This window comes from Plectrocnemia conspersa, unplaced genomic scaffold, assembly GCF_051122295.1.
Source record: "Plectrocnemia conspersa isolate PC_06_02 unplaced genomic scaffold, ASM5112229v1 ptg000008l, whole genome shotgun sequence".
NCBI lineage: Eukaryota > Metazoa > Arthropoda > Insecta > Trichoptera > Polycentropodidae > Plectrocnemia > Plectrocnemia conspersa.
In genome coordinates, this window is record NW_028277172.1 from 13,818,312 (window position 1) to 13,842,189 (window position 23,878).

At 33.8% G+C, this 23,878-nt stretch overlaps 2 protein-coding genes and 1 long non-coding RNA gene across 5 annotated transcripts; 2 read left to right on the forward strand and 1 right to left on the reverse strand.

The window, feature by feature from the left end:
• The first annotated feature begins 697 nt into the window (after window positions 1-697).
• chn (zinc finger transcriptional factor charlatan) lies at window positions 698-12,798 on the forward strand. 2 transcript variants are annotated; one of them, XM_088190383.1, is made up of 4 exons: window positions 698-836; window positions 9,987-11,335; window positions 11,458-11,550; window positions 11,795-12,798. In XM_088190383.1, exons 2-4 carry the CDS (start codon window positions 10,020-10,022, stop codon window positions 12,795-12,797), a joined length of 2,412 nt encoding a protein of 803 aa, XP_088046509.1. In that variant the 5' UTR covers window positions 698-836; window positions 9,987-10,019; the 3' UTR covers window position 12,798. The 2 variants fall into 2 exon arrangements, with proteins under 2 accessions (XP_088046509.1, XP_088046510.1); XM_088190384.1 differs by having other exon boundaries at window positions 727-836; window positions 11,778-12,798.
• Window positions 12,799-15,389: 2,591 nt separating this feature from the next.
• Window positions 15,390-18,834, forward strand: LOC148233059 (uncharacterized). The gene is made up of 3 exons (XM_088190548.1): window positions 15,390-16,697; window positions 18,195-18,410; window positions 18,496-18,834. The coding sequence occupies exons 1-3, from the start codon at window positions 15,537-15,539 to the stop codon at window positions 18,766-18,768; spliced, it is 1,650 nt and encodes a 549-aa protein (XP_088046674.1). The 5' UTR covers window positions 15,390-15,536; the 3' UTR covers window positions 18,769-18,834.
• A 2,481-nt stretch (window positions 18,835-21,315) lies between these two features.
• Window positions 21,316-23,314, reverse strand: LOC148233060 (uncharacterized). 2 transcript variants are annotated; one of them, XR_015810460.1, is made up of 4 exons: window positions 22,330-23,314; window positions 22,026-22,126; window positions 21,781-21,921; window positions 21,316-21,699 (listed from the first exon to the last, which is right to left on the reverse strand). It is a non-coding gene; the product is annotated as an uncharacterized LOC148233060 (long non-coding RNA). The 2 variants fall into 2 exon arrangements; XR_015810459.1 differs by having other exon boundaries at window positions 21,316-21,921.
• Between the last annotated feature and the right edge of the window lie 564 nt (window positions 23,315-23,878).

Below are 23,878 nucleotides of genomic sequence, written 5' to 3' on the forward strand. Positions count from 1 at the left end.
CGAATTAACTGTACAAAATAGTAACTTCATTAGCCATCTCCCTAATAATAATTCCGCAGTTGTTAAGCACAACTATAGTGGATTTGTCAGGCCGCACATTTCCCCTAACAACTTGGAAACATGTGTACCATTCTTTAAATGCTAAACAATGATATATCGTTATTCGTCATTATATAAAATACTAACATAGATCGCTGCTGACGTCATGATGCTCGAAAATGTGAAGTAATATGTCAACTTATTACCCCGTTAGTATCAAAATGGCATGAAACAGTTTTTGAATGAATTTAATCATAATAATGTATAGGAAAAGTTGATAAATATGTAAAAAAATATATTTAAAAACACCGTAGTATCCAAAGGGTTAAATCGTTCGTCTATAGTTTAACTTTAAGTATAGCATTTTCGACAAAAGCCTTCTACTTTTTCACTTACTCATTACGCTTTATTACATTTTTAACGGATTTTGTGACGGTATGCACGCATCCCATATTCAGAGATAGATTACCAACGTGATAAAAAAGATAAGTTCAACCGATTTTGTTTATAAGTTTTATATGTTTATTAACCAAAATAAAAGAATAAAGCAAAAAAAGTTATTTCCCACTGTGCATCGCACGCCGCACGCGCGTACAAACCCATCCCCGAAACAGGTGCCGGGGGTAGCGACGCGCGTGCAAGGTTGCGCCTGCCGCTCGGTGGGGTGGGGGCGCGTGGGGTGGTGGGGCGGGGGGCCGCTCTCACGCTAGTGCGGCGCGACCCGCCGAGTGGGTGGCACGTCTGACTCCAGGGCCGGACACCGGACCAGCGCCCGAGCCGCGAGCCCCTCAGCCGAGGTAAGCAGCCCCCCTCGCACACCAGCCCCCACCGCCCAGCGCGCCCACTGCGCGCGCCGCTCTGTTTCTCTCTCACTCGCTCTCACCCCTGACCCGACCGCCCCCACCGCTAACCGCTCACGCATAGTGGGATAGTGAAATCGCGCGGTCTTCTTTTGTTTTTTTAATTTGCATTTTTGATTCAAATTTGACAGGTACCGTTTTTTGTTTTCGTATACAATTTGATAAGCGATAATAAGCTTTGGGCACACATGGCGCAAGGTCGATTATCGCTTGAGTTGACTGACATTTGATTATTTTGATTGCGTTTATCGAACGGCCTTTTTTATTTAATTATTCAAAAAATCGAACGAATGCGATTTTTCAATATTTTTTTAATAATAATAACCGCGCGTTATAAATTTAGTAAATTCAAGGTTAATCCTTCAGGTACTTGCCCCAAGATTAAGGTTGATTTCTGCGTGCAAAAATTAATTTTTATTTTAATGTAAAATCGTTTATTTATAGAATATAATTCAACTCCTTATATTTTTCTCTATGAATTTTATTTTAAGAGTTACGAATTATTTTTATACCTAATATCTTAAAACAAAATGGCGAAGTAAATAGGCTAATGAACTTAGCCGAGATATTTACAGCGACAATTTTTTCAATATGTAAATCTATGACAGTTATCGTGGGTGGTTTGATATCTCCTGGTGATTTACAATATATTGCAATCTATCTAATATTATATTATAACAATAAATGTTTAAAAGGGGAAATATATTTGTGATCTAAATATATAATTTGGTATGTAATAGACTAATTCATGTGATCTTTCACCGCAATTCATTTGGTGGATAAAATGACATTTATTATAATAAAATTCTTAATTTTGATCTTGATGTTAGTATATTTTTGTCGTATAATATATGGCAAAATAAAACATTCCAAAGCAAAGTATAGTTTTGATACATATTATCCTTAAAATATACATATATATTATTTACTCACTACCTCTTTTCACTCGGAGCATTTTCCATAGTTGGTAACCTAATCAATTCTGCTGGAATAATAATTCAGTATTTTTAATGCCATCAACAAATAGGTAGACTTGATTATTTATGTGTTTACTAGTATCGTTCGCGTTGAAAAATCAACAAATAATGTATATGTATAACCCATGGATGTTATAATTTATTTTTAATAATAATATTGTATTTAATAAAAACAGACTTAAGCAATTATAACAAATGATAATAATATTGTTGTATTTTATACAATATGTTACTTTATTTATATGTAGATCTAGACTAATTTATTATTAACTAGAATATTTTATAAAATTTAAAATACCACACTTCATTATAAATTTCTTAAAAATACGTATTTTTTGCAAAATATGATTTAGTAAAAATAAATTCATTTCTCACCAAATTCTTCCACAGATTCATGAATACAAACACTTTTATCCGCCTTATATTTTTATTTTTTTATCAAATAAAAATATCTATTAATTATATATTTATTTTCTTATAACAACATTTTCTATGCTTACTTGAAAAACACACGAAAATGTCAAAAACTTTGCATGTTACTTAGGGTTTAGTTTGTTAAAACAAAATTTCAAAATGACAAATCGACAATTCCAGGTCTTCGGCCACACTTTACTTTACAGCAGCAATATTCTCGGCTGAATGATGTTGCACTGGCCTTACCATATTTCCAACGCTTCCAGTCTCGTCAAATTGTTTTACTTCATTGTGAATTGTTCGCTCAGTAGGACCATCTTCCAGTTAATTTTGTAGAACAATTGAACAATTTTAACGCGGTGAGTGGTGGTTAAGCGATCCATTTCGTAAATGTGTTGTTGCAAACTAACATTTGACACTTCGAACACGCGTGATTATTGACAGCTGTCTGATTTACAGTGCTGCCAGCATAGGAAACACAAATTGGATCAACCTGTACAACTGTTTTTAGACCTGAGTTCCGCACTAAGTTTTCAATTTAGATATAAATATAATATATTGTTCTAGACCTCAACATATAGTCTAGTTGCCACTTTATCTTCTAATTATATTGAACTACATATTGTAAGTAGTCCTTTGTATGCCAATATACTATATATTTTTGCACAAAAGTTCAAGATTTTTATTTTCTGTACTTGTATTTTAGTGTGCTTTATCATTTATATTTAGTATTGTCAAGGATTTTACTTACGTTGAGGAATTTGTTTCAATTTGGGGTTTTTCAGGTACTTGCATTTCTAAGAACCATTGTGTGCCTGTGTGAGTTCCGTGACGCTTTATAAACAAGCGACGAATTTCTTTATGTGTAGTGGTTTTTTTAATTATTAATATATTTGCTTTATTACACTATACTTACAAAAAACAATGTGTGAGGTCGATACCAATAAGATATCTACATTTTTCAAATGCCTCCCTTTGTTATCGCGTAGCATTTTATTGAACGATCGTGAGCACCGTATACACAGATAAGGCTCTTTATCTGCGCGGCAGGTATTTTTGGCGTTTCGAAATCCGTTATCTCTTCATCGGAGTGACTGCTTCAAAACTCCACTTCCCTTAATCATATTTTTTACTCAGGGGTATAGTAATATTATAAAACAGTAAGCTTAATATAGAATGTGTATTTTTTATATTTTAGAATGGACATTGTGTAACGTTAGAAAAATGAGAAATTATTATTAAAATATTAAGGGTTAAATTACCCATTTGATTATTAAGAAAACAACCTAAAAATTTCATATTTGAGGAATGCATTGTATTTATTCGTCACCAGCTCGACTTTTACTGTTGCTCTAAATATAAGCAATCATTCTTCTCTTGATCTTTATCCTGTAACTTTGTATCATTGTATCTTTGTATTTGTATTTATCCATACTATTATTTATATAACTAAAGAAAAACACATCCATTCTTGTAGTCACATTTAAGTCAGGCGAAACACAAGAACTGAAGGAAATGGTATAAATGCTTTGTTTGTTTATCGTTATTAAGAAAATAACATTGACCTATATACTCTATGATTGCAATTTAGTAATTGAAACACATATTCCTGTAACTGCTCTTAAAAAAAGAAGTCTGTGTGACACCCCCTGCGTTTTTCTAAAATCCTACCAAAAACGTGCAGGATGTTTATGGAAGTGCATCGTAGAGAAAAGGCATCTGCCGGCGTGGGTCGGTTGTGGACCCAAAACGCCGAGGGGGTTGAGGGGAATGGCGGCAGGTGGGCGGCAGAGACCCCACAGCGACCCTCGCCAGCCCACCATCCCTACCTGCTTTCGAAACACCCAAAAAATATCCGACCGGCTCCGAAGTGAAAAAAATGCACCGGGAATAGTGTGACGTGCGTCAGAAACACTCCTAGTGTATATTATAACGTCGAGAAAAAAACGAAACATACACGAAGACTGTACTAATATTTAGAAATAAAATTATTTCTTATTTTAATCTATAACAGATATAGCGAACATATGACGAAGAGTTAGATATTTAGTAACACGCGAAGTTCTAATTTTTAAATGATTTAATAATTAATTTATACTTAGTTCATTACATCTAATCCAAGATGGGGATTGCAATTTGTCGAACTCTAGAATGAATATGCATACGTCAACCCCGACTATGAAATCCTCACTTGCCTTAAATCTCTCCCCTGCTATGAATATTTTCAGTAGTACAAAAAAAATAAACTTAGGGGTATTCAGGTCTGATGAATATACGGCATATAAAATAATTGGAGGCCAAGAGATTAGATTTTTGCGATTATTTGTATTGACGAATGTCGTGGTGGAACAGGATTTTTGCGCTGTATTCTAGGTCATTTTTCATCAAATTATTGAAGCATCTAAATAAACTAAAGCCATGACTTTGCCTGCCTGAAATTCTCATTATTTAAATTGCTTTATGGTCCCCGTCTGTTAATGCCAAATCAGGGGTCAGAAATTTATACCAAAAATATGTTTTATACGCATCTCGACGAAACTTCTTACATGCCTAAATTTTCAGTTAAAATGGAATGTACACATTTGATCAACGTGTTTTGTACGAGGACCATATTCGATGGATGTTCTGCTTCTTCTATATTTAGCAGTCCATTTTACTATTGTGGCATATGCAGAGAAGGAATATTTGTACACACTACGCATATTTAAAAATAAGCTGGGTGGTTGTTGCCATTCAAAACAAAATATCATAAACACAGCCAAACATGTCTTATAAATTGTGTTCAAATTTTTGCAAGGCGTTAAACTCCTACGCCATATATACAATATATCTCATCTCGACGAACTTCTTAAAACTCCCTCGTAATCTCCATTTTAAGCCCAAGGTTCTAAAAGCCATAAACATGTGTATCTAAATATCGATAATATCAGAGATTATGCAAATGGTCTCAATATACTTAAGCTTTCAAAATCAAATTGAATTAGCATATAATTTATATACATTTCTGCAGATTCCAATACTCATGTTATACAAGTACAAATAAAACACCGGGTGTTTGCACCAAAACGTAATTCGAGCGCAAGGTGGGGCTTACCAACTGTAGTAATTACCGGCGGTCAGTCTCACTTCTTGGAGGTGGAGGAGACCAGGTGGGCGGCAGGTGATGCGTTCAAGTCTCCCTCCCGGTGGGTGAGCCACCTGTCACCCGTCTCAGTGTTATTATTCGCAACGTACACAAAAGTCGACGCGGAGAAGATACAACAAGTATTAAAAAAATAAGGCGGTGACGTAACAGGATCGGCAATTCAATGGACAATTCAAGAACACGTGCATTTGAGGGGTATGACGCAACAGCATTATCCCGTGCTTTGGTCATGGAGAATGCTGATTTTGCTCATAGATCCAATCAACATCTTCTCTTTCTGTACAATTATTCCACCAAAAATTTTTAAAAACTAGCTACGCCGAGAATGCAATTTATTGTATCCCAACGCTCCTAGGCACTAAGATACAAATACGGATATTACTCTTATAGAAATATTTGAGAAATATTATTTTAATTATCTCCAACAACAAGGAATACTGGAATTCCAACCAATGGAGCTATAATCGAGGACGCTACGTACTAGTATCGTATCGTACAGAACGCGAATCGACAATATATTGTTAAAGTGACACGCGCTCCGCAAAACGAAGCTGAGCATCCTAGATGCTTACATATATTACGACTTAAAATAGGTGAGAATCGAATGAAGTATATCTCTACTGGTAAAAATATATATATATCTACCGTTGAAAATATATTCCGATATGATTTCACTTCAATGACATATTTAAAAAAATATTTTCGGGAATGATTCGAGACTGTTTTTTTTTTAGATTTTCTTTGAAGAATAACCCGTGAATTTCTGATTTAAAATCAGGGACCTTATTTCATTTTTTTTTAATATTTCAATTTTATTAAGTTTCATAGTATTTATTTAAATGATTTGCATTTTTATGGCCCCTGCCCTAAATGACGTCCCTCCCTACACACATTACAACTCGAAAATTTTCCATTATTGGCTCTTATACCAAAATAGTAATTTTTACTACTATTACAATTTTGTTCAATAAAAAGCTCGAGCCCAACTTGGCCGCGCAACGAGAAATTCTTAAATATTTTATTTAAAAACATTTTAAATGTTAAGCTTTATTTCTTCAAAATATTTTTTAACAGCAGTTTATTTAATTTATTATCAATACGAATATTTATTTCTCCCCGAATTTTTTTCACTGAATTTACTTTCCTCCTGAAATTCCTGAAAATGTGGTATTTCTAGATACATATTTATTATTTTAACATATTTATGGGAGAAATACAAAATCAAAGATGAAATAAACAGGGGAAATGTCTCGTTTCGGGAACTGGTCCCGGAAATAGATGACGAATGGTCACTCTAGTTGTCTAGTTAAAAGCACATTCATTCTTAAATAATGTTAATTCATCACAATCTTCAGCATTTCATAAAACTGTTTCTATATTTCTATTTAATAGCTCAAGTTTTTTTCGAAACCAAAACTATTTTAAAACTCAACCAACTCCATTTACAAATCTTACAATCCGATCATTTACATAAAATACTACAAAATATTAATAAAATAATGTCTTGAAAGTGCATATTATGTAGATTGAAAAGTGGATAGTTACATTTTTAAACCATATGAAAGTACATATTACCTTTCTTGGACAGTAACATCCGATTTTATTCTTCTCGCTTACATTTGTATACGCAGTACTACTACATATGTACCTATATTTTTTTCTATAATGCACATGTGGTGTTCGCTTCGCATCTCCGCCACTTGTTAACGTCCCAAGAATTCAGTTTAGGGGTGTCCTGGCGTGGGTAGGCAAAGGCGACCCCTTTTTAGTGGGACCCTCCCCGCCAGCGCAGTCTTTTCTGTTTGGGTTCGGTTGGGGTATACAATTAATACTCTAGGGGGAGAATACAGACGGACATAAAATCGCATCGTATATTACGGCGGTGGCGGCGTCTTGGAGCCGAGAATACCTGTTTCCTGACCTTCTATGAACTAAATAAAAAATGTACGCACGCTAAACTCTTCTAAATATATTTATATCTTATGCTTTATGCTAGTTGGGGTTGTTATTGTCGCGTTGAGTTTAACATCCGAAACAAAGACTCGAATAGGGTTTGAGCGCAAGATGCTCGGAGGGGGGAGTCGAAGGGTGAGGGTGGTTTGAATCAATATGTCCACGTGGGCGGTGGTGCCATAAGGGTTCGCCATCCGCTTTATACTCTATTTTTACCATTTGTTGAACAGGGGAATAAAAACAATTGTAATGCGCAAGGTTATGTATTTAAGGAATTAATGTAAAATATATTCAGTAAAGAGTGATAATTATTGTCATTATCCTGATGTCCACATTATATTGCCATAATTTAATCCGTTCAAAATAAGATTTATATTGAGTGACCTCAGAATTAAAAACGATTAAACATCGCAGAGCAATTATCAATACTATAAATCTATTTTGAAAACGTATTAGTATGTCGTATGTTTTTCTCATAAAGACCGGTAATTATTACATATTTATATTATTATATGTCAATCTATATTTTATAAATTTAGTACTAGATATAGAAATCACAGTCAGTGGAGCGCCAATATTCATAAAAATAGTACCTTGCAAGTCAAGACATGTATGTATATAATAATATTATACGCACTCAATACGATCATTCTCATTCTATTTTATATTTTTAATAATTTTATTAAATTTATGAATTTATTTGTTATCAGGCGCGTACGGTGAGATTCATTCCCTTTCGCTCGCTCGCGTGTTAAGTGACGAGAGTAAGTGAGAGATAAGGGCGTGCGTTACATGCGTTCCGCACGCCCACTTCTTCTCACTCACTCTTGTCACGTAACACACAAGCGAACGAAAGAGAATGTACTATCTCACCTTACGCGCCTGATAGTTATTCTTTATTTATAAAAAAAGGGTTTCAGTTAAACGTATGCGTATAGTTAAAAAATACTTTCTTAAAAAACCTTTCATCTTTAACATTTTGAAAGTGTATATATGAGTGAATTAGATCAACTCTGAACTATCTTCTAAAGAATTACTACTATTCTCAAATATGTACTACAACTTTTTTAAAATACGTTTATACTTTGTCATTATCGGTAAAACAATGTGGTAGTTTAAAGTATATTACGAGCTTATTCGTTGAAATCCGACTACTGATTGAGATTTCTGAAAAGAGTACAGAATTTTTAATAATAATTTAGATTATATTTGTTTAGCACTAAATTTAGATCAGACAACTAATATTTTATTTCGTGTACCTTTTAAAAATGTAATAAAAATTCAAAGCATAATAATTCCAGATTCTAAAATTAGCTCCTGATACTTCCTTAAACTAAACCAATGAATATAAAATTTATTAGTTTTACTACTATTACTAAAAATAATGGATTTAAAATAATAATGAACATAAAAGTTTTAATTATAAAAAATACATAAAAAAAATATCCAAAATTAACAAAAAATATGTGTTATGTGGTCAACAAAGTACATTTATTAATAAAACATTTAGTAGAATAATTCACACAAAAGCATGTAAAAAATATAGTAGGACATCGTGATTATTAAATACTGGTGTAAAAGTTTAAGCCAAAGTTTTCCAGGGACGTTATTTAAGCTTTTTTCGGGGGGGGGGGGGACAAAATTTGGCTATTCTGTGGTAGTTTTTTTAATATTTTGCTTTAATTTAGATTTATAGTATTTCATTAAATGACATGCATTTTTCCTACCAAATTCAATGCCAAGGGAATGCCCCCCGCCCTCTAAATAAATATGATAGCTATCTTTACCGAAATTGCTACGGACTTCTGATATAAAATTATTGGTCAAAGTATATTCAATTTTGCTCAATGGGAGGGCGCAAAAACAACTTCTCAGAAGTTAAAAATCTACATCAAAAGCAATAAAACCGTTCCTCTCCGTTGAAGTGGAAACGCTCGGTTATTTAGCGTTAATATTAAGACTTTTTATAACAATATTACGACTTAAAATAATTGAGAATCAAATGAAGCATATCTAAACCGAATTTTGACCAATAGGAAAGCGCAAAAAACAATTATCCCTTCTCAGAAGTCAAAAATCCACGTCAAAAAAAAATTTGACCAAAATTCACTTTGAATTCACTGAAGTCAGAAGTCTGTAGTGATGTCGGTAAGGATAGCTATCATATTCTTTAAACATATAAACCAATAAATCCAAGGAATCGTTTTCGGAGTCGGAAATTAGCTAAAAAATTCTCTGATTTCGATACCCAAAAAACATCCGATATTTCCGATACCGATTAATCATCCCATCATTAATAACATTAATAACAATAATAAATTTACGATTCGAAAATTACCATTGTGAACCTATTATTCTACACTACTGGTAGTGTTCGTCTCCAGTATCACAATTCTAGATAATCTATCTAACTGCCTTATTGTTTTATAATTTTAGTGTTAAATGTTTTAGAGGGGCTTATAAATATGTATATTTATAAACACCTCTGAAACATGTCTTCCAACATATAGTTAAGTCCGTTGCATACTCACTACAAACTGTATTATTCAATTCAATGTACCTTTTGTTTCCTAATTTTCATGTTTTTTGTACTTACAGATTTCAACCAGATGGAGATTCGACGCAGCTGACATGGAGGTGGCACTACCAGGGCCTCTGGCCCTAGATTGTGAGGATATGTTTAAGGAGATAACGAAAAAGCTATACGGCGAAGAAGGCGCCCTAGAGTTCCCCGATAGAGTCGATCAGGACGAAGGCTCCATGTTAAAACCAGAAGATCACATCACGGCATTTGGCTTGGCCGCGCTAATGCAGAACGGCTTTCCTCCACCAGGAATTCTACACGCCAATTTTCAACCCAAGACCAACCCTGCTGCTGAAGACAAATGGTCACCGAGCGAGGAGTCCCTCCAATGGACCAATTCCAGAATAGCCACATATAATCCGGCGCAGAAACTCTTCAAGTGCGTCGACTGCGAGTGCGTCGGCTTCCTTTCCAGAATAGCCGAACATTGGCTAGGTACTCATTCCAACGCCCGGGTGTTCCAATGCCCCCAGTGTGCTTACGGAAGCGCGTGGGCGAGATGCGTGAGGCTGCATCTCGTCCGAGAGCACAACATGCCCGACGACCGAGGGACGGACACTTTAGTCAAAAACAACCACATACTAGACGAAGTCACCAAATACCTGCAAAGGTTGAAATCAAAAGTAGATAGTATGTCGCCCCAACCGAATCAACAAGGACAGAACGTAGGTGCCAGAACGCAAACCACCTCACCTCCTGCTGCCCCCGGTACGGCGGCAAACAAACGCTATGGTTGTTCAGCCTGTCCCTATGCCACCGATCGTCGAGATCTATTCACCCGCCACGAAAACATACATAGAGACGAAAAACCGTTTGAATGCTACGTGTGCCAGAAGCAGTTCAACAGAGCCGATCATGTGAAGAAGCACTTTTTAAGAATGCATCGAGACCACCCGTACGATTTAAACAGAATAAGAAGGCAAATACCCAAAACTGTGCCTACAAACTATTATCCGAAGCAAAATAACGATGGCATGAACCAAGTGCAAGTGACCAGCGATCAAACTTATGGTGTGAGGCAACAACAGCAACAGCAGCAGCAACACATCAAACAAGATCACAACATGCATCAGATCAAATCCGAGCACGAGCCGAATCTCATGTCTAAGCACCCAAAGAAGAAGGGCGAAAAGCGATACACTTGTTGCTATTGTCCTTGGTCGGGAGTGGACAACTGGTGTTTGAAACGGCATCTAAACACTCATCTAAAACCCTTCGTTTGCGCTCTGTGCGATTATAAAGCGGCGCGATCGGAGAGACTCGCCACTCACGTTACCAAAGTTCATAACAAGAAAGCATGCGGGAAGTGTTCCTTTCTGGCCGAGGACCAAACACAGCTCACCATTCATCTACAAGAGCAACAGTGAGTTTATGCCATAATGTTTTTCTTAACAAATAATTTTTAAACATGTCTTAAATAATTATTAAATATATACATACATACTTTCGCTGTATCAATTCTGAAAGTTATTATTTTATTTTCAGTCATGTCGAAAACAGAAACATCAAGGTTCCGAATACCATGTTGCGTGCTGGATACAGTGGAGGACCTGCTGCTCCGGTGATGCCGTCGTTTGGGTAAAAAAGATCAATCCTTTTTTATAGAGCATGATATCTTAGTAAGGGACTTTCATGGTGGTGGTAATTTTAACAATTATAACAAACCTATCTTCCGTAGAGTACTAATTTAATCTATAAGATCAGGACACTAACTCTTTTATTAACAAACTAACCACTGATTTAGCTAGGGTCTTTTGTGGGCACCTCGTTGCCGAAGATAGAGTAAAATTAATTTTTTGATGAAGCTCTTTTCCGTTGGCAGGCCGGGCGATGGAAGCGGTGCCAGTGGCAGCGGTGTGGCCACTGTGAGGACCTGGCGCCCGCCTAAGCAACAGGGAGCCGCTCGCCTCTTCAACTACATGGAGGCCTCGGACGGCTCCGATCAAGACGACTACGAAGGAAAAGCATATCCGACCGACGAGCGGAGCGTTCAGGATTTTCCTGAAGCGGGGGATGTTGGCACCGCAGCCGAAAAGGTCGGCAATAGTGATTTCATCAAGGTACCTGCGGACAAAGCAGACATTGTCACATCTCCCGCTCAAATCGCCAAGCGGCCGGCTACGAAAAATGCAATACCAAAGAAGAAGAAATCGGGTAACAAGGAGAACAAGAAGTCTAAATTCCAGTGCAATATATGCTCATCGCAGTTCAAGACCGCCAAGGCGTTGAGCGAGCACGGACGTCAGCATTCGAAAGGCGCTCAACGTTCGCCCTTGCTGGCTGCCAACTCGGACCGTAACAAGTTCGAGTTTGACGAACAACTCGACGAGGAGTCGCAGTCCAGCGAGAGTCTTTGGAACTTGGACGAGAACGGAAAACACGTGAGGCGGTCTAGAAAACAAAGCCAGCCGAAGAAGATCATCCTAGACGAGAAGACCAAAAATACATTAAATACAACGGACCTAGAAAACTTAGAAAAAAACACAACCTCCGAAGAACTCGTATTAACAGCACCGAAAACTAATTCAATGACGCATATAGATCAAATAATATCAAAGATAGTGAAAAAGAAAGAGATAGATCTTCCTGCAGAGCCCATGGACTTGGTCGCGGAACTACCGAAGCAAACGGTCATCAAGGTCGAAAGCAGGAACAGAAAGATCGACCGAACCAAATCCAAAATGATTCTGAAGAAGCTCAAAGCGAAACGCAAGACCTCTGTGATTCTTAAATGTAAACGTTGCCAATTGAAATTCAAACCAAATTATGGATGTTACTTACATTACAGATATTGTAAGAGCAAAAGAAATAAAGTCACATCGTAAACTTTTGCGTTTTCTCGAAATCAGTGCCTACATTTACCTTAGTTTGTAGCTTTTTAGTGTACCTGCTGATTGTTTACATTTCCCGCACACTCGGAATCGTTCACGTGCACCCGTTCATATTTTTAAATTTAATCGAATAGCACCAAAAAACTTTTGTAAGTAATTTAGATTTTAATTTCACAAATATATAATTTTTATATGAATATTACATTATTTCTAAGGTTAATTCGAATTTATTTGTTGTATAAGGAAAAATAATTATCAATCGCAAACATGATAATTATTTGTATAGGAATGCGCATGAAATAAAACTTTGTAATGTTATATTACTTTTATTTTATGTTTTATAAAGATGCAATCATTTTTGTACATATGTTTCTTACAAAAATACGTGTTATATGAATTAGTTTTTATTCTTCATTCTAAAGACAGCATGAGCATGTTTCTTTCATTATACACGAATGTACAATAAGAATGTAAAAGTAAAGATATTGATTCTATTGATATTATGTAATTGTATAAATAAATATTATTTTAATTTGTTTAAATGGATTTATTTAATTAGCATTTTTATAAATGTTTATTTTGGTTATTAATTTTACTTGAGAGAAATCAAGGTAAGTATTCTATGTGATGATATTTATAGTCAATAATCAATCGTTAGATATTGTTAAATATTATATATATACAAAAAAAATTAAGAACAAAATATTTTATCATATTACCATTTTTACAAAGAGATAATATATAATCTTAATTAAATATTATAAGAAACATACAGATATGTGTATATCGCACAGAGTTACTCACGAACGAATTAATAAATATATTATTATTGCTTTTTTATTTATGCCATGTTAATTTATCAAATATTATTTTTTTATCCTTATATGCATATATAGTCTGTAAATATACAGGTTAATCCAACTTTAGTTTCCGAACTTAAAAAAACACAAATTTAGGAATATCTTCGGATCTTTATTTATTAATTGAACATTTGATGTATTTCATTATTTATGAAAAATATTATCAATTAAATGACTGCCTCTGGACCTTTTGCAGCAGCCAATCCTATCGATGACTTTTACAGATGGTATCTCAGCTATAACTAAGCGGATGTTGATTTTTTGGTACTCCAACGTTTCGGTTTTGTCAGCGTAGATACTTTTAGTATCTACGTAGTCTTAACGGCCAGTTGACGTTCCCAAAAGGTGAAATAATAGGACCTGTGCAAAACATCCAACGTTGTATCTGATGTGTCTTGTTTGAACAACATGTCTTCCGCATCAATATCTTCGATTTCGTAGCAAAAATAATCGGTTTTCATGCGCCTATAGCGCTCACCACCATTAACTGTTACAGTCCGACCTTCACCGTTTTCAAAAAAAATATAATATTACAAAATAATTTATAAATTTACAAATATTTTTTTTAAGTAGTACAAAAAATTATAATTAATATAGTTAGATATAAAGTTTAGGGACGGTTGATGGTGACGGGTGGCAATTAAGACACAGATTGAGCCGCTGCAGTAGTATTTTTATTGAACATATGAGCTGTTTACATTGTAAAAGGGCGGAAGCGAGAAGATGTGGCCGAACGCCAGGAAGGTTGCCAGTGTAGAGAGAGAATTGTCACGCCAGTGCTACTCGAATACCGACCAGTTTTGGCCATAACAAATTTATATTGGTACCCATAAAAGTGTGTTTTTTTAGAGGTATAGAACTTTAAAATGAAATAAAAAACATAAAATACATAAAGCTATGGTATTGGCTTTATTGGAAAGATAATTTTATACCATTAGTGTTTAAATATTATTTCCTGCATATGGGCGCCGCGACTTCCTCGAATAAAGCGCAATCTGGAAGTCCAATTTTCGACCACTTTTTCGAGCAGCTGGGGCCGTATAACAGCAATAACGCGGCGAATGTTGGCTTCCAAGTCTTCCATCGTTTTTGGTTTATCGGCGTAGACTAGCGGTTTCACTACAGAAAATAATCTAAAGATGTTAAGTCACTCGATCTTAAAAGCCAATTCACAGGTTCATTACGCGAAATTATGCGCTCATCGAATCCTTCAAAAAATTGCTTGTGGCGCGCGATGTTTTCTTTTCTCATTTTCGGCCCATTCACCGAACGTACGACGCACACGATGGTAAAACGGCTTCAATTCTAGCACGGGCTGGATCGTGTAAGCTCGTAAACCAAGATCTATCCGCAAATTCTTCCATAAAGTGGATGGACACGAATCAATTCATTCGAGTCCTCCTCAATACTATACTCCCCAGCAGAAACAACTTCTTTGGTGCGCACTGTACGACATCTCTGCGGATGCGTATTATCAACTAGAGTATGCATAGCTGTCAAATTGCCTGCCGCTGGAAAAAGTGTTGGCAATTCGAAAAAACTCTAAATAAGCACCTTTACTAAATTATATAACGCTTTTTGGATAGGGTATGTTTAATAAAAATATTTTTCATCATCCCCATTATAAATATAGTTCTATAGTACATTTATTATAATTTTATGTGTGTCAAGTCTTTGTTTTCTCCTAAAAGCAAATTACCAACGTTACCTAGCACCGAAAAATATTGATTTAATTCTGCAGAAAGTATCAAGTCACTGGTCAATATATGCGGCGTTATTTTTTAAACAATATGGCGTCGCTGCAAACGTCAAACTTTGTTGTGATTGAAATCTTTCGAATCATTGAGTGATTTCTCTTTAATTATAATCAAAAATGGATTTTAGCGCTTTAAATCCCAGCACGACAAACGCGTTAAACGTTGCTTGTCGCCTAAACAAGATAGACGTCGTTCGCAAACTTTTGCGAAACGGAAGAAACCCCAATTATGTGGACAATCGCGGCTGGACTGCGCTCCACGAAGCTGCAGCGTACGATTCATTCGAATGTCTTAAAGAACTATTGGCGCACGAAGCGACGAGACCGCTGGCAGAGTCGTTCGAAGGTCATACAGCTTTATTTTTGGCTTGCAAGCGCAACGTTTCCACTGAGACCATCATGTACCTATTAGAAAACGTCGAAGAAATAGCCGAGTTTTGCAGCAATGAAAACCTATCGCCGTTACACGTCGTGAGTGGCAACGGCAGAGTCGACATTGCCGAGGCTTTGATCAACGAAGACTCCAAATTAGATCTACAAGACTTTGACGGCGACACTGCTCTGCACGAAGCCGCTCGAAAAAATCATCCCGATATCGTATCGATGCTATTGCACGCCGGAGCCGATGCTGAAATACGCAATTCATATGGATTAACGCCATTCTTACTCGCTTGCTTCAAAGGAAACATAGAATGCGTCAAAGAACTGTTTCCGTTCATCGTCGACGTCAACGATTGCGCAACAGACGGGAACACATCGCTCATTTTAGCTTCGCAGAGCGGCTCGTTAGATTTAGTCAAATTCTTATTAGCGAACGGAGCAGATCCTAATTTGAAAAATAGCGACGATTGTCTAGCTTCTTATATGGCTTTAATCGTTGGACACACAAGTATCTTTAGACATTTGCTGCTCATCACAAAAGTCAATTTGATCACTAAAGATATAATCAACAGCGTTTGTAATCCGTTGTATTTTTCAACAAGCGCTCTCTTGGCTTTGTTCGAGTCTGATCTATCGCCTCAGTTCTTCAATCAGAATGAAGCTTTTCATGTAATAGCGGAGAAGACTTTTGGAATCAGACTCAACTATAAAGTCGGACCTCCGTTCGCTTCGTTGTTAAACGTGATCGAATATATTTATTACAAGTCCAATGAACTGAGCGAAAAGTTAATATTGTTAATGCTGACGAAAGGAGTCTCTGTGAATTCCTTAAGTAAAGACGAATGTCCACCACTAGTATATTTACATTTATGCAAATATAAGGCTTGTCATGAACAGGTAAGACCAATGTTAAAACACATTACACACAAACAGAATTAAGCCGGATAATGATATTAGCTGGTATATTATTATTATATAAATATTAGCTGGTTGTTTTCTGCAAAATATATCACTAAAGATTGTAACTAAGTTTCTAGCCTTTTTTTACCATTATTTTAATTATTCCTATAGTTTAATGTAATACCTTTTTGTACTTAGTTACTATCTTATTCGAGATAAAATTTCTTTTTTGAATTTTTTTTTTCTATTTTAAATATAAAAATATATAATTTATTTTAAGAAAATAATGAATTCAATTAAACTCATGACTCAAAAATAACTCTTTCGTACTTGTTCCAATATTTTACTGATGATGCTAACAATTTTGTATATACAATACAACAAACTCACGTATTGATTTTAGCTGCGTCATCAATTTTGTCTGACTGATGCCCGCAATTAAGATTAAGCGCTAATAATTCTGTGTTCAAGAGAATCCCATTCTTGTTATATTCATATACATGAACGGAAGGTGATTATTTTGAAAGAATAGTGAAAGCCATAATAGCTTATGTTTTCTCCTCATTGTATGCAAAATTTTGAATGTATGGAAAGGAAAATAAGGGAAAGTGAAAATGTTTTGCAGGGTCCTAGAGGATAACTAAGCAAAACTTTCAGAGCTTAGAATTGCAAAAAATTTTAAGTAGTTTTATTACTATATTGTAATATTTTAGTACTATATTGTAATATGGATTTTCAGTAGAAAAATGAAATTTTAGTTTAAATATTAAAATAATAGTATATTTTTTTGGAAAAATTTAACTTTTGTTATTTTGTTACAGCAGACAATATTGTGTATAGATTACTGCAGTAAGTACTTTTTATCTAAACTCCTTTTTGGTGTTGATTAAATAATTTTTGCGACATTTTTTATTTGATATTATCTTTTTGTCATAAAAAATATACTTTTCAAATATTTTTTTAGTAAAAATACAACAGAATATTTAACACCAAAACCAGTGTAAAATAAATAAGTAAAGGGTTTAATATAATACATACACAGATGATTAACAAATGTTAAGAATTGCATTGATAGATTTGCTGATAATTAAATTTCGTTTGTTAACAAAAATGACAATGCAGCACTTAAATTGATAATAAAACAATAATAATGAATTGCAGGATATAATCTCATTATTTAGTGACAAAGAAAATATAGAAATGTCATAGAATTATCCACTACCGATAAAATGAAAAAGTAAGATATACAGAATACTACTTCATTTCTTCGATGGGTTATAGAACTATGATCACAACTTAAATTACAATGAGATGAGTAATATAAGAAAAAATAATAATACAAGACATGACTTTTACAGAAAACAACCAGTTGTGGTTTATATTTGTAAAACACTTAAATAGTTCATAGATTTGAATTATTGCAAATTTTAATATTTATGTTCAATGTGCACTATCTGATTTATACATGAATATGAATGTTTTTATTTATTTCAGGTTATTAATATTTTAGTGGAACACGACTGTGATATAGATTATTCAACGACTCCATTAGTAGACGGCTTACAAATTCCCGATGTTGTTGTGATATCATCTTCAAATCATGGTCATTCATTACCAGTATTGATCCAGTTTATTCACAAATTAGACCCGGAAGATATTATATTATTGCTTATGAAGCACGATATGATAGGGAAAAAAGTTCGTTTAGAAGTCAGTCGTTTTTTATATTTTAATAATGCTATATATATATATATAATATAATATATAAACAATAAAAGTATATCTTCTTCCATAGATTTTTTCGATGCTCATGAATAATTGTTGGTTTCCGTCTAAAGTGCTAGAAGGATTGAGCAAACAAGTCTTAACAAACTGCTGTATTGACGGGGTTTTATCGGATAGCTTAAAATTTGCGCTCAAACCTCGTCCAGCAGTTTTGAAACACATGTGTAGAAGAGCTGTCCGTTCTACACTAAGGAAACACAATTTTACGACACAAAAGTTCATCAAAGCTTTAAAAGAATTGCCTATTCCGCACACAGTACAAAGCTACCTGCGATACCTATAATTTACTTAATGATAAAGCTGTACAGGGTTATAAATTAAATTCTCAAATAAAATTTATTGAAATTTATGCATCGTTTTAATTATACATTTTTATAATTACGTATTCGAAGCAGCATTCATTACAATAAGTATAACGTATAAGCTTGAATGTCATAAATTATAATACAGGAAACAAAACAATGGTGAGATCAATTAATACTATTTTTCATCTTTAGTTAGAGAATTAGAAATGTACAATCATAAATATAGTAATCGTTCTAGAACGTAATTGTACATTAAAGGCAACAAGAGTTAATCTTTGAAATTGTTTTGCAATAAAATAATTATTCGTTATATGAAAAGATGTTTTATTGATCTCAATCAATCAGTTCAAGAACAGCATCCAAACAAGAAGAAAAAAATGTAATGCAGAGTAGAACAAAAAGTAGTTAAACACGTTTTATATATATAATAATAAAAAAAACTAGCTTTCGTAAGTATCTTCGCCTGGGTTGTAATCTTGTAATCCAAATTGCATTGTATCATTAGCACTTACCCAAAATCAATGTTTTTGTTAAATTATTTTCCTCTACGTCAGGGCCGGCCCGAGGGACAGGCAGTACAGGCGGTCGCCTGGGGCGCTAGGACTTGTAGGGCGCCGTGATACCAAATGAAGGTGCAATATTCAATTAAAATTATCAAACAATATTGTTAAAGAATATAATCTGATCTTAGTTTTTTTGGTACACTCTACTACATTCTTTAGATTATTTTACGCGTAAAAAATTGCGATGAAAAAACCCCACAAATTCTTTAATACCCACAATCGAAAAAAATAATATGGTGTCAAATATAATATTAGTTTACTTTAATTTGAATTATATTATTGAGCTCATGTAACGAGCTAATTAAGTATTAGTAGGGGGGGGGGGGGGCGTAAATTTAATTTTTGCCTGGGGCGCCAAATAACCTAGGGCCGGCCCTGCTCTACGTGTATATATATGTAAATGAAATTACGACATAAATTGAACCACAAGAAAAGCATTTATCTCTCAAATTAATTCTGTGTGACTTATTTTGTTTTACTTAGTAATTTCAGCAATAATGCAAATCACTACGAATCAATAGGAATAAACACATTATTTTGTATAATTGTGTTAGTCTAGATCAGAGGTTCCCAAACTTTTTTGTGTCGTAGACCCCTTGCCATGTTTTTCGGTTTTTGGTAGACCCCCTGCTTGCTTGATATTGATTTTTTGCAAATTCATCAATTTGAAATGTGTTTTTGACAGCTGGTATCTTGCTACTCACTTTGAAAGATTTCTACTATCTGTGTATGTGGATTATTCCATTCATTGAAAGCCAAAAATAAAGCCACATTTACATCAGATGTAAATGTGGGTGTGGAATCCCCAATTTTATTTTTCACTGACATGGACCCCTTGCAGGTCGTCTTCAACCCCTAGGGGTCGATATAGACCACTTTGAGAATCACGGTGGTATATCATTATGTGCAGGTTTTTACAAGTTCAAAATGTATTGCGACCACAAAGCGAATGCCTACATCCTACAACTTACACAATTTTATAAACATATATAATAAATATTTTACTTCATAGGTACTTTTATAAATAATATATATGTCTTTATTTTATAAGATTATAATGTAAGTAGATAGGTACTATCAGTGGTTGTTGAGATCCACTTCAGTGGACCCCCATTTTTATTTCATGGACCCCCAAATTTTTTTTTGGCTGACGTAGACCCCTTGCAGGTTATCATAGACCCCTGGGGGTCGATATAGACCACTTTGGGAATCACTGGTCTAGATCGTCGCTTTAATTATATATGTGTATTTTATTGTAAGTCTTCCGTTGCAAGGTGAAATAAGTTAGCTCAATACGTTACAACGGGGTAAACACAATCAACAACTTTTAAATCAAAATCTGTAACTATTACCACAGCCTATAATCAATAGACGACACTATGAATGACCCAGCTCAATTATATATATATATATATATATATATATATATATATATATATATATATATATATATATATATATATATATATATATATATATATATATATATACATATATATTTAAATTATTTTTACCTAGCTAGCTAGAGTCTTAAGCAGTCCTAATAATATCAATATATTTGTGTATTGCTGCCACATTTATTTATGATTAATATACTTTATCGCTTTTTTGGTATTATATTTGACTTTTCAGAACTACTCTCCAATCTTTGTTCATTCTAAGAACAACTTATTTAAACTATAATTAGTATATGATTTGCAAGATTTTGTATCCTTATTAGTTTCATATGTATGCAGTTGCTCATAGTATATATTTATGTATTCTGCTACGTTGTCTTTATCATCGAACAAAAATAAGGAAAACTTTCATGGAAATATACATTGCCATTAATTTCTCAGAACTGAATTACAATCAAAGCATTATGGTGTTCATTTAGTTTCGAAATATAATATATTATTAGAATTTACTTTGTTCTTAACTAAATATTTTACAGCCTTGGCCATAATAATAGGGCGCTCCAATAAATGTGTTATACCATAAAAAATCTTGAAAATGAAAATAAAACCGATTAAGGTTGTTTAAATTGTTTATTTTAAGCTAATTTTTAATATTTAGTAGTCCCATCCTTGGCTATAATTACAGCTGTAACCCTTTTTGGAATACTGTCAACTAATACCTTGTATGTGGACATAGACATTTTTACCATTCCATTTGCAATTTTGGATATGCAATTGTGTTGGGCAACCTTTCCTTTTAATTTAGCCCATAAATACTCTATAGTATTTAGATCTGGTGCCTGTGTAGGACATTCTATAACAGACAAACCATCTGACGCAAACCAACCCCTGATTTTTAGCAAAGTATGGCACGGAGTGTTTACTTGCTGGAATCCAATTGTAGCGTGGTCTGTGCTTGGAAATATTTTTCAGTAGAAATACATTAAAGTGGATTACAACATCGAAATATAAATGTCATTATTCATACTACCCTCGCAAGTATACAGGTTTCCTACCCCTTCTGTTACCATGCAACCCCAGACCACAACGCTTCCGCCACATATTTGACAATCAGCTAGATAGTCTTCTCCGACTCCTCGACACACGTGTACTAACCAGGGATCCAAAAATGCTAAAAAAAAGTATAATTATTTTAAAGAATTATTGCTTTAGAAATTTTTAAATAAATTTAGTTTTTAATATTTAATTATTTTAATCAATTTTAGTTCAAATTACCTTAAAGTTGGATTCATTGGACCAAATGACTTTCGCCCAATCCTCAGATGTCCAATCTCGGTGTTTTCGGGCCCACTCTAACCTTCGAGTTTTATTTGTTTCTGAAAGCCATGGTAATTATTTATTTTAGAAATACAGTAGACCCCCAATATCACGGTAAATTGGGAACGTGCTATTTGGGTGCGTGTAGTTGGAGGACAAGAAAATACTAAATAGCACGTCCTCAATTTACCGTGCTATTGGGGGGCCTACTGTATACCATTTAAAATTTACTCTATTAATATAAATAGTTATTAAAATTTACTTTATTATTATTCGAATAGCAGTAATATTTTTTAATTAAAAAATGAAATATATAATAATAAAAAATAATAATTAAAACAGATGCGCTGATAACTATTTTGGCAAACGCATGTTGTTTTGCAGCGGTAGTCATAACAACATAAATAGCAATAATATCAATCTATGGGCTATCGAAAAGGTTAAATTGCGATAAATATATGCAATTAAAATTATGGTAATGGGAAATTACCGAATTCTGTTTTGTTTATGGTTATAAGAAACATTATCTGAATGATTATATATTAATAATAATGAACCAACTGTTCTAGATTAAAAGGAATGTTCCCGGAATTAAAAACAAGATTTTGCATATTGTGAAATTATTTTTACCGTATTTTGTTTATTGTGTAATTATATTATTCCAGCACGATATAAGTAAATAATAATCAGCGAGTATACTGATGTTAATTATTTATTAAGAATTCGGTTTAAAAAGACAGACATGTCGCAAAATATAAATTTTACAGTAATTAAAAAAAATATCTAGAATACTTCACTACATTTTATAGTCTATATATCTCGTGCACATAGATTATGGTTTTAAATGTTTTAGAGGGTGGTTTTTCTTGGGCTATTTTTAAGGGTCACGGTCATCAATTTTGCAACGAAGTTGACTTTATTAATCAATCGCTTCAGTTATTTTTTGTTTAATTGCTATACAAATGCACTCAATTAATTGATTAATTAAACGATGACAATTAGGTTGATCTACGTATTGAAGATGGTTACGGAAGATCGTCATTTATCTGAAATATAAATAAAACAGCAATTACATATTATGACAAATGTACTGAACTAGTTTTATGGTATTTTTTTATATTTTATAACGGTAAATCACGTCATTGTGCTATAAATATTTATAAAACATTTTTTAATGTCCATACGCATTCATTCCGTCATTTTTTATATATGATATGTTTTAGATTAAATAAATATATTATTTGCTTTAAGGTGTCTTTTAAAGCGCAAGATATCAATGATTCTGTGTCGTTCCCAGTTCAGCTTTGATAATAATATATATTATATAATATTTTTTCTTTATGAAGCCTAATTAAAACGTGATATATTTCTGTCAATAAACAACTAATATCATTAATCATTTCACGTATAAGGTACAAGGAAAATGTGTGTTTTATATACATATATGTATAAACATGTTTATTATTATGATTTATGCATAATAACCGGAAGAATTTTTCAGCTATTTACTATATTTTTCACGCACAGCACAGTTAATGAAACTAATTAATAATTAAACTAAACAATGATAATCTTAATATTCTTAGTATTCTATAAAAATTATTGCACATATGAATGGGATTTACTATCATGTAATTACCATCCCAGATCTGTCGAAAAATTTTGTAGAGCGTGCAGCTTTATATATCGCATATTAGATAATGCTGGTTGTGGTTGGCAAATATACTGAATGATATGGTTAATTATTTGGGGATCATGGTATTTATTCGAAATATTTATTTTGTGGGGGTCCGATTTAGTTGGCAAATCTG

Excerpts from the sequence above, each read along its gene's own strand:
- chn (XM_088190383.1), top strand. The coding sequence starts at position 10,020 with ATGGAGGTGGCACTACCAGGGCCTCTGGCCCTAGATTGTGAGGATATG. Across the intron at positions 11,336-11,457 it reads ATTCATCTACAAGAGCAACA|TCATGTCGAAAACAGAAACA; the intron begins GTGAGTTTATGC and ends TTTTATTTTCAG. Across the intron at positions 11,551-11,794 it reads CCGGTGATGCCGTCGTTTGG|GCCGGGCGATGGAAGCGGTG; the intron begins GTAAAAAAGATC and ends TTCCGTTGGCAG.
- LOC148233059 (XM_088190548.1), top strand. The coding sequence starts at position 15,537 with ATGGATTTTAGCGCTTTAAATCCCAGCACGACAAACGCGTTAAACGTT. Across the intron at positions 16,698-18,194 it reads ATAAGGCTTGTCATGAACAG|GTTATTAATATTTTAGTGGA; the intron begins GTAAGACCAATG and ends TATTTATTTCAG. Across the intron at positions 18,411-18,495 it reads GGAAAAAAGTTCGTTTAGAA|ATTTTTTCGATGCTCATGAA; the intron begins GTCAGTCGTTTT and ends CTTCTTCCATAG.